This window comes from Lactuca virosa, chromosome 8 (assembly GCF_052849685.1).
Source record: "Lactuca virosa cultivar CGN04683 chromosome 8, Lactuca_virosa_CGN04683_v6, whole genome shotgun sequence".
NCBI lineage: Eukaryota > Viridiplantae > Streptophyta > Magnoliopsida > Asterales > Asteraceae > Lactuca > Lactuca virosa.
In genome coordinates, this window is record NC_136433.1 from 196027480 (window position 1) to 196037488 (window position 10009).

A 10009-nucleotide genomic window follows, 5' to 3' on the forward strand; every position below is an offset into this window, starting at 1 on the left:
AAGAAATGAAGAACAATGGTTGTGTGTTTGGACCAAAAAGAAATCGATACATGTATTTGTATATGTTCATCTCCCCTCCACCTTAAATAAAATTTGCATGCACGGGAAAGAAAGAACGATAGATAGAACATAGTCATCTCCATATTGTTTTTGTTGTCTATATCTATTTTCCAACCCCTCGATCCCCCCCCCCCTTCTGCCCTTCTAAATTTACGACTTTCAGGTCGAGTCTTGTTAGGGTTGGAGAGTGTCAATTTTGTGTATGTGTTGAATTTCAACCTGCAACCCCAAAAATCTTTTTGTGTGTTTGTATTGACTTGATCTATAGGTTTGGTAATGAGTTTATGAGATGGAGATGGAGAGGGGGTATAGTGAATTAGGGGTGGGGTGGGTTCTTTTTTATATTTTTTTGATATATATATATATATATATATATATATATATATATATATATATATATATATATATATATATATATATATATATATATATATATAACTAAAATGACACAAAAGTATTTTAAGTACATTAAGATCAAAACCTCAAAAAAATGACTTTTTTGTAGTTTTCTCAACTTAAAAAGCTAAGGATACATAATTTATTTTTGGACAAACTTTAGAAAAACTCAAGATATCTTTATCTTATTCTTAATAAAAAAACATTATATTAATTTTTGTGTTAAAATCTCTATATATATTGAAATTGTCTAATTTGAAGTTTAATGACCGTCAGTCCTAGACAACCACAAATACGATTTAACCGACTCTCAAGGGTTTGATGGTTACAATCTTTTAGTTTTATAAAATATAGAGGTTTGATCACACTAAAAAAAATATAGTGATCCCATTTTTAATATTTTCATGAAATTAGATAGAGTTTCTCTAACATGCAAATTAGCCTTTAATATATATATATATATATATATATATATATATATATATATATATATATATATAGAGAGAGAGAGAGAGAGAGTGCTAGGTTCAAATGTGGATTGACATCTATTGTGTGGACATGTGGACAGTGCTATTCTGTGAGAATGACAAAGAAAATATGTATAAATACGCTCAATCTTACATAATTATTGTCATTATCACACATTCTCACTAATTAAATCGTCTATAAGGTTATTATATATTTTTTATTATTATTCTCATTCTGTTAGAATATTTACTGAATCATATTCTGTAAGAATGAAACTCAGTGAAAAACGATGCGTGAGAATAAAAATGAATAAGAATTAGTGAGAATGCATGAAAATGACATATTTTTGTGAGGTTGAACGTATTCACATTACTAAACAACCTATTCGCTTATTAATTCTCATAAAATAGCACTGTCTACACAATAGTTGTCCATCCACATTATAACCTAGCATATATATATATATATATATATATATATATATATATATATATATATATATATATAAGAGTTTTAATATAATATATTTTAGTAATTGTTTAAAAATCATATAAATATAAAAATATGTTGGAATTCTCTAAATTTTGCTTTCTTTTTACAATAAAGATAAATAATAGTAATACAGTAACATTTTTTAAATTTTTTTAAAAAAAAAATAGAGAAAAAATTGAAAAATAAAAGAAATGAAAATTGTTTTTTTTTTAATAGGGATCAGATGGTACTAAGTTGAGATGCCCAATTGTCGTAACAGGCTTTAGGCGGACATCCCTTCTCGCATTTTTAAGTGCGAGCATTGACCACTCATCATATCCCATCAAAACTTGCCTGAAGGATCATGCTTTTTACTTCGGACCATTAACCCATTTTATGCATCACCGCCTCTTCATAACTTCTATCCCAACACCGATGTGGGATGCCTCTCTACTCATTCCAAAACTAATTTCTTTCATACTCTTTTTTATTTTCTTTAATGAATTCGTTGAGACAAATAGCAGCTACAGAGTTACCATTTTAAGTCATTTTATAAAACTATAACTTCCAATTAGTATATACGGGTGCAAAACTGGATTTTAAGTCATTTTTTAACGGCATGGGTTGTATTACAACCAAAAAAATGCTAAAGAAAAGTCATATCACAAAGCAGAATCAACATAAACATGGTTGTAAAGTCAAACAATTCAACTTTATAAAAAAATGTCAATGTCCCATACCAATTTGGCTTCAGATTAAAAAAAAAATTAAAAAAATTATTAAAAAAAAGTCACTGAACAATATAGAAAGAGATGATCAATCCTCTCATTTTACATAAAAGACAATCACATCAAAATAAAATGACATTTTCAAAAGTTGATCTTTTTATGAGCTCCACAATTTTCAAAGTCGTAAATGCCCTCATACTACTTTATTGCAACTATGTCACTCACATTTTTTTCTTCATTTTACACTTTTTTTTTTGTGAAAATTATCTAAAAAAAACTTAATTTTTACAACATTTAAAACACTATTTTGATATGAAATGGTCTTTGAAAATTCCTACAACAAAAAACATCAAAAAATAAATATTTTTCGACTAAAATCTTATGATTTTTGCATTTCGCAGGTCATACTTGCAAAATTTTCTCTAAGACCTTTTTTATCATTTCCGATGGACAAAACTACAATATTGCAAGTGTAACCTATAAAATTGATGGTTATTTTTAGAAAACATTTAAATTTTATTTAGATATTGGTAAAAGCTTAATGGATCTATTTTGATTGATGGGGATGATGATGGGATACTATTTTGATTGATCATCAAGTGAAAGGTTCCAAAGTGTGGGCTAGCCAAACCATGTAAAAAGTTCATGAAAAATGTATTTATTATTAGTTATAACATTGAGAAAGAAAGTTGATAATGGAATGAATATTAGTTGATACATTCTTAAAAAAAATCCCCAGATTATTCGGGTTAGTGAATAATGAAAATTGTAACATTCAAAAAATATGAAATGAAATTGTGGGCAATTGGGATCGGAGACGCTCTCAAATTCAACGAATTAGAGAGGCTTATCGACCCTATTCAACTTATGGATATAACAAATACTTGGACATTGGTGTTGGATGAAAAGGGTGAGTTTTCAGTTTGTGCAATGTGAGCTCATATTGATGATGCTACTCTTCTGACTGCTCGTTGAACACCCATTGGAATAGGTATGCTCCAAAGAAGATCAATGTTTTCATTTGGAGATTACTTCATAATAGATTGCAAACTAGAATCAATTTGATAAAATCAAGGTATTGATTTGGAATCTATTTTATGCCCTCTTTGTGAAGACCATATAGAGCATACTTCCAATCATTTATTTGATTGTACATTGGCGAGGTCTCTTTGGGATATGGTAGGTCATTGTATGGATATTGTTTTTCCAAAATGGTATAGCTGTACTTAAGCTTCTTACATGGATTGATGAAAGACACTTGACTTCTATAAAATAAATAGTTCTTATATTTTATTAGTTGATTTGTCTCTAGAAACAACAAAGTGTAGATCAATTAGATATACTGGTTACAAAACCCAATTTGGACTATTTTTATGTCATGGTTTATATAGCTCCTTACTAGTCTTTAATGTATGAATCTTTGAATTTGTTAAATAAAAGAATTTAGTTGTTAGTCTTTTTCTCTACATTAAAATCATTTATTACCAACACTTTCCTTTTTCTTGTTATATTATCTCAAAGGTTATCAATAAATCATCTACACAACTACAATAATTAGAAAGTTACCAGTGTAAAATACATCATCAAAATTGGCTTTTGTTTGACTTCAAAAGTCAAACGAATCAAAGATCATCAAAATTAATCATCAGCTCACTGTTCCAATACACTTCATCAGACTCCACTGTATCACCCTCCAATACCCTACACTCCGCTAACGAATCCGCCAAATCCGCCCCTAAAATATCAAATTTACAGACCCTTCTATAAGCTTCATAGCTTGCCCCCATCACCCCTTCCGCCGCCAGTTCCCGGAGCTCCTCACCGGAATCAATGGCGCCAAGAAACCACTCTGATACTCCACTTTTCCAGAACACAACAACCGCACAATTCTTGTCCACTAATCGGACATCAAAAAGATCATCTTCCGATAACCTTTCGTGGGAATTACAAAGCAAGTTCTTCAACTTTCCGGCGGATATGCCGCCTCTGAAACCCCATATGAATACTAGATTGTTGATGCTGATTTTTCTTGGATTATGAGTCCATACGCTGATGTCATCGCCCTCATCTAGGAAGCCATTAGAGCCCTGGTTGAACACATTTGAGTGGCGTTTAAGTAATGAAGGCCCGTTATCGTGGGTGATTTTTAGGATAGAGCATAGTTTAGCAAATAATTCGCTTATTCTCACAGCATCAAGACCATGATTCTTGTTTTCCTCCATGCTAGCTGTTCAAAGATAAAAGTAATTAGATCTTACAAGCTTTCTAAGGAAATATTTTATGATAAGGATGAGAAGGGCATTTACGTCTTTTGCACAAACGAGATATCGAGAACAAGCCTCTGTCTCACCTTTTTGGGTAGGACAAAAAAGTTCAATTTTTGTCCTGTTGACATCGGTTACACAGTCTCAGTCCAATACATACCAAATGCAGTACAACCTGCATAGTTTGTCCTGGCATACGCAATACATGGGGCCTACAGCCCCACTTGTTACGCATGACAAAACATATTCTACTGTAGTCCTGTGTTTGGTATGCACTGGACTAAGACTGTGTGACCAATGTCAATGGGACAAAAATTGAATTTTTTTGTCCCACCCAAAAAGGTGAGACAGAGACTTGTTCTCGATATCTCGTTTGTGCAAAAGACGTAAATGCCCTTCTCATCCTTATCATAAAAAATTTCCTTAGAAAGCTTTTTATTTATATGTACAAATTACCCTGGAAATTAGAATGTGACTAACCTTTTTGAGGTATTTCGATTTCTATAGGTGCAAAAAAGTTTCTTTTCAAGTAGGAAATAGCTGAAGGTAAATTGTTGTATTTACTTAGAGGGCCCACTTCCTTCATTAGATGATTGATGTCAAGTACATCAGGGAAAGCCGAGTGCAATGAGCTTTTGAATTCATCCATTGTGGGTGGGAGTGGAGACAAGAATTTGGAATAAATAAATGCAAAATCTGCACAAAACAAGACAAAAAGCTAAAAACAAAAGAACATGTTGTACTGTGTTTGGCATGCATTGGACCAGGACACTCAAAAAGCTGCAACTTTTTGTCCCATTCAAAAAGATGAAACAAGGTGGGACAATACAAGGGGCATAATCGTAAATTGTTGATATGGAGACAGACCGTTAAGAGAGTTGTGAGCAATGATGGGTTTCCGAGAAGCAGAAATCAAATCGATCACCTCCCGAAACCCACGAATACGTTTGCTTTGTTCCTCTTCTATATCTTGAAGCTCTTTCTACAATTTGGAAGTCAAAATTGAATCATTGAAAGTAAAACATTAATAATTTACCGATGTATAATACCTTAAAAAGATCTCTATCTTCTTTTGAACTTGTTAAAACAACTCGAACAGCTTGGGTTCCTCCTCCTTTTGCAGGTATTGTTAATGGTACAACATTTTCATACTGGGATTTCACCATCTGTAGCATGCCCAATACATTGCTATTATAGGTAAAAAGTAAAGCATTAAAAAAAGTATTGAAATTATTGCATTAACAAGAATAGACCTCAAATACAAGTTGCACTTGACGTTCACTGCAAACATCTATATTCAAAGAAGGTCTTGATCCATAATCTTCACCTCCTAATATAAGTTTCCTGAGAGAATTAACTAAAGCATCTGCAAACAACAAGTGATTAATAATAATAAGATTCTTTTGGTTTTCGACTTAATGTGGACAGAACTTAATCTGGAAAACTATATATCAGTATTCAGTGTTTCTTTATTTACCATCAGTTTTTGTATCTGAACGTGTACAAGCACTTATCCAGTGTCCAACTTTAGATTTAATCCTTTCAACAAATACATTATCTGCAACTGAACGAGATGAAGGAGACTGGGTCTCGTAATCACTTGAAACTTGATTCTCGATTTGAATTTTTGCTGCTGATTCTTGTGCTCTGGACAAGTAAGATATACCTTAAAGGGGAGAGTAAAGAAAAGGGAATTCAGATAGAAGCATGTTGATCAGAAACCGGACCATTTTGAGGAAGAAGAAGAGATGGGGGTTACCATCATATATGCAGAGATTGAAGTCAAAATCATCTCGAGCCATTGAAGCTAAATACGATGGTTGACATGAAAAACTGTAACAGGGCATCCCTATTTTCAGTTCATCCCTCGGGAATAAATGGAAGTTGAACCTACAGATGAATTGAGAAAACAGTGTTGATCATCAATCTGTTGTTACTATCGTTCTGATAAGTGTTATTGAGGCGATCAATATATTCTCAAATATCAATTCAAGTTCAAGGATATTTCGATGTATACGAATTAGATGTATGCATGTAAATAGTGAGATAGGATTATTGCAGACTTACGGGTGAGCTGTAAGCTTATTGGAAGCCCTAATAGAAAAAGGGCAAACAGCAAACTGAAGAATCTGAAACCTCTCGGCGGCATACTTGGCCTTCAGGTATGCGGTTTCAGCGGTGTCGAAGGGCAGAATTCGATGCCATGGGGACGAGTAGGAACCGGTGTTCTTCAACGAAACCGCCACAAAATCTGATTCCGATATGTGGTTCTTAATTTCATCGAGTGAATCTACGAAATTGGACTTGGTGACCTGTTTTATAGGCCATTGAGGACGGCGCACGGCGGCGGGTTTTTGGTTGAAGAAAGAGAAGTTAGATGTCTGGGTGCAAAGGAAGCGCCTCCACACCATTGGAAATGATGGCATCAGCGATCAGCTGTTGTCTTCGTGTTCAAAGGAACATTTGAGACTGATATACTTATTTGCAGGTGTTTGGAATTAAAGAAGACCAAGAAAAACCTAAACCATTTCTTCTCTCTTTTCAGGGTTGCCAAAACCCTTAAATTTTGTTTCAGCCTTTCAGGGTAGCCACGAGAAACAGAACAGCAAACAAATTTTGTTTCGTTTAATTCAAAATGTTAAGTTATCTACCTAGATTCATAAAAATAAAAGGGTGTTTATTAAAACAACTTGTTAGCTAGCTTATAGTGGTTTCATATTGTTTCGGCCTTGCAGTGGTTTCATATTGTTTCGGCCTTGCAGTGGTTACATATCCTTATGAGTTAAAAAGATGTTTGGATAAAAATAATTTGGGGGTGTTTGACTTAGTTTTTCACAGCCAAAAGTCCATTTTGGAAAAGAAAAAAAAAGCAAAAGATGTTTGACAAAACTAGTTTTAAAAGCTACTTTTGGAGTTTTGATACAAGGAAAAGAAACTTTTTGAAAAAGTGAGAAAAACCTGACTTTTTGTAACTTTTCAAAAAGGACTTTTGGGCTGTGAAAAGCTAAGCCAAACATCCCCTTTATGTAGATAGAAAACCTCTAATAAATCAGTTACTTATTAGCTTATAAGTAATAACCAATAAGTTTTTTTTGCTATAATAATAATAATAATCTTACAATAGCTCCAAGAGATTCCAAAGTTTGTAGGAGATGGTATTTTAGCAATGATACTAAACATCCTTTTGAGAATTACATGGATTACAATTCTAATGTCTAATCATTGATTGAACCGCTCGCTCTTTCAACTTAAAACCTCCCATATGGGATGCTTAAGTGTTACGTGGTGAGGAGCGCCGGTCCAACAAAATTTGAGGCCCATGACAAAAGTGTGAAAGAGGCCCTTCAAATTACGAAGGTAACGTTTAGTTTGCAAAATATTTTAGAAGAAATTAAATTTATCAAGGAATTGAAATCTATCAAGAATTGGAATCCAATTTCATATTTTGTTTGATTGGCTGAAATGAAATTGGAATCCAATTTCATATTCGGTTTGGTTCCTAGACATGTTAGATTAATTTAATTTCAATATTGTAAATGGCAAAATTGACATCTTGTTTTTTTATTTTACTTTCTTTTAACTTATATATAAAGCTATATGATAATATATATATATATATATATATATATATATATATATATATATATAGTGTAAATGGTGGTGGGTGGGGGGTGGGGGAGGGGGTCGCGACGGAGGCGGTAGTGGTGGTTGGTGGCAACAAATTGAAAAACATGGCGGAATTAATAAAATTAAGACAGAATATACCTGAATGATGCGTCGGAATGGATTGATTGTCTGGGTTTGATATGTTTATATGAATATATGGATATGTTTGGATAGGGTTCTGCTATTCAGAAATAGACGAGCTATTTCAACAGAAGAAGATTGAGATCAACTCAAATCTTAAACACTCAAACTTAGCTTCTTTATTTCATATGGGCAAAGGCCCTATTTATAGGCTCAAAGGAGCCGAGTACAATAATAGAACTGCAATCGGTTGATTGCAATATGACAAACCTAGTTACATTAATGCCCCCTAGAGTATTGAAGGTCTTACATACTTTATTTTACTATGCTACCGACACTTTGCATATAATAATTATAAAAGACAAAACCATAAATAATTACAAATTCCTTTCCATATTGAAAGGCCACATGTCTTCAATAATGTGTCTTCTTCAATAATGGCTTCTTATGTCATTGCTTAGGTCATTCCTCCCGCCTCCGAAAAGACATGTTTTTGAATAATGTTTGCTTGTGTCATGGCTGATGTTAATCTTCCATGAATGGTGTTTCTTCTGTGTTTTCTGAACAGTGACTGCAATTGTGTCTTGGAGCATGCATAATATGTTTGCAAAGTTGTTTCTTGATATCATCGGGTAATTCAGCCAGTTGATGAGAAAAATTTTCGAAAGGTTGTTCGAATGTTTCAATTGCTTTCATTGCTTCCGGAGTGATTTCATTGTCTGTTAAAGAGTAGATAATGAAAGTTTTACTAGCATAATTTACTCTGATTCTTGACCTTTGATCTTTACCGTTGCCAATGCGTGATGATGCTAAATAAACACCGGCAAGTGCAAAGATTAGATGCTCTTGTGTTGGGGATTCACGGGGTAGATCATCTTTTGTTGGTTTTGAGCCGTTGCTTATTCCCATGTTTGCAAAAGTAATACTTGGGACAATTAGTTGAGATTCTTCATCAAAAATTGGGTAGCTAGAATGCATTTTGATGAATAATCCTCTTTCTTGTTTTGCAAAGCGTATTTTATAATTTATGATGATAGTTTGCACAGCAGAAGGGAATTCGCTGATGCAGTGTAGATTGGTGCCTTCTAGATAGATGGTGTCGATGAACCCATGAATAAAATAATCCCATAAAGTCATAGGATCTGATAAGTCGGCTAAGAAAACTGCTTTAGGACCTGGTCGTCTGGCTACTGGGTAAAAGCCCATCAGAGAATGGACTTCGGTGTATGAGATTAGGCTGTCCCATAATTCAGCGAATTTTTTGGCAGATGGTTTTTTCATGGCTTCTTTTTCTTTGGTTGATAGAATGGTTTCAAGGGCAATTTTTGCATTTAATTGGTTAAGGGATCTTGGGATGGATACATGTTTTTGTGGTGTGAAGCTGGTCATAGGTTTTTGTGGTGTTAGGAGAACTGTTTTTGAACATTCTACGTTATCTTTTATTACTGCTTTGTATGCTTCGTTGTATGCGGCTTCTGCTTCATTTTTTGTTTTGTAACTTTTGTGAATAATATTTCTTCCAAGAATATATGAACTGGCAATTCCCCAATTGTCATATACTCCTTTGTTTTCTCCGTTGAAAATTACGTACCATTTCTTTATATTTTGATCTGCTTGAAGTGGTGGATATTCTTCTGGATTTTGTATTATAGGTTGTTTTTCTGACTTGAGCATTGTTTGTGGCTTACTATCATCGGATGAAATTTCTTGAATGTCTTCTTTTGGTTGTTTCGTTGTTGAACTGCTAGCTGCTTCTTCTTTAGGTACTGATTGGGATGATAGAATTTGTATTGTTTGTCGTAGTTGTTCTTTTTCTCGTCTGACTGCTTCGAGTTGTCTGACTAATGATGCTTCTTGCTCTTCTTTTTGTTTGAA

General features: G+C 33.5%; 1 protein-coding gene and 1 non-coding gene across 2 annotated transcripts; both read right to left on the reverse strand.

Annotated features, from left to right (window-relative positions):
• Positions 1-1631: 1631 nt before the first annotated feature.
• Positions 1632-1737, reverse strand: LOC145135113 (small nucleolar RNA Z279/snoR105/snoR108). The gene has a single exon (XR_013719591.1). It is a non-coding gene; the product is annotated as a small nucleolar RNA Z279/snoR105/snoR108 (small nucleolar RNA).
• Positions 1738-3645: 1908 nt separating this feature from the next.
• LOC145133651 (Polynucleotidyl transferase, ribonuclease H-like superfamily protein) lies at positions 3646-7042 on the reverse strand. Its single transcript, XM_079068587.1, has 8 exons — positions 6455-7042; positions 6147-6277; positions 5865-6053; positions 5641-5753; positions 5437-5553; positions 5255-5369; positions 4868-5083; positions 3646-4350 (listed from the first exon to the last, which is right to left on the reverse strand). Exons 1-8 carry the CDS (start codon positions 6811-6813, stop codon positions 3746-3748), a joined length of 1845 nt encoding a protein of 614 aa, XP_078924713.1. The 5' UTR covers positions 6814-7042; the 3' UTR covers positions 3646-3745.
• Between the last annotated feature and the right edge of the window lie 2967 nt (positions 7043-10009).

Excerpts from the sequence above, each read along its gene's own strand:
- LOC145133651 (XM_079068587.1), bottom strand. The coding sequence starts at position 6,813 with ATGCCATCATTTCCAATGGTGTGGAGGCGCTTCCTTTGCACCCAGACA. Across the intron at positions 5,754-5,864 it reads TTCAGATACAAAAACTGATG|ATGCTTTAGTTAATTCTCTC; the intron begins GTAAATAAAGAA and ends TGTTGTTTGCAG. Across the intron at positions 5,084-5,254 it reads TGCTCACAACTCTCTTAACG|ATTTTGCATTTATTTATTCC; the intron begins GTCTGTCTCCAT and ends TGTTTTGTGCAG.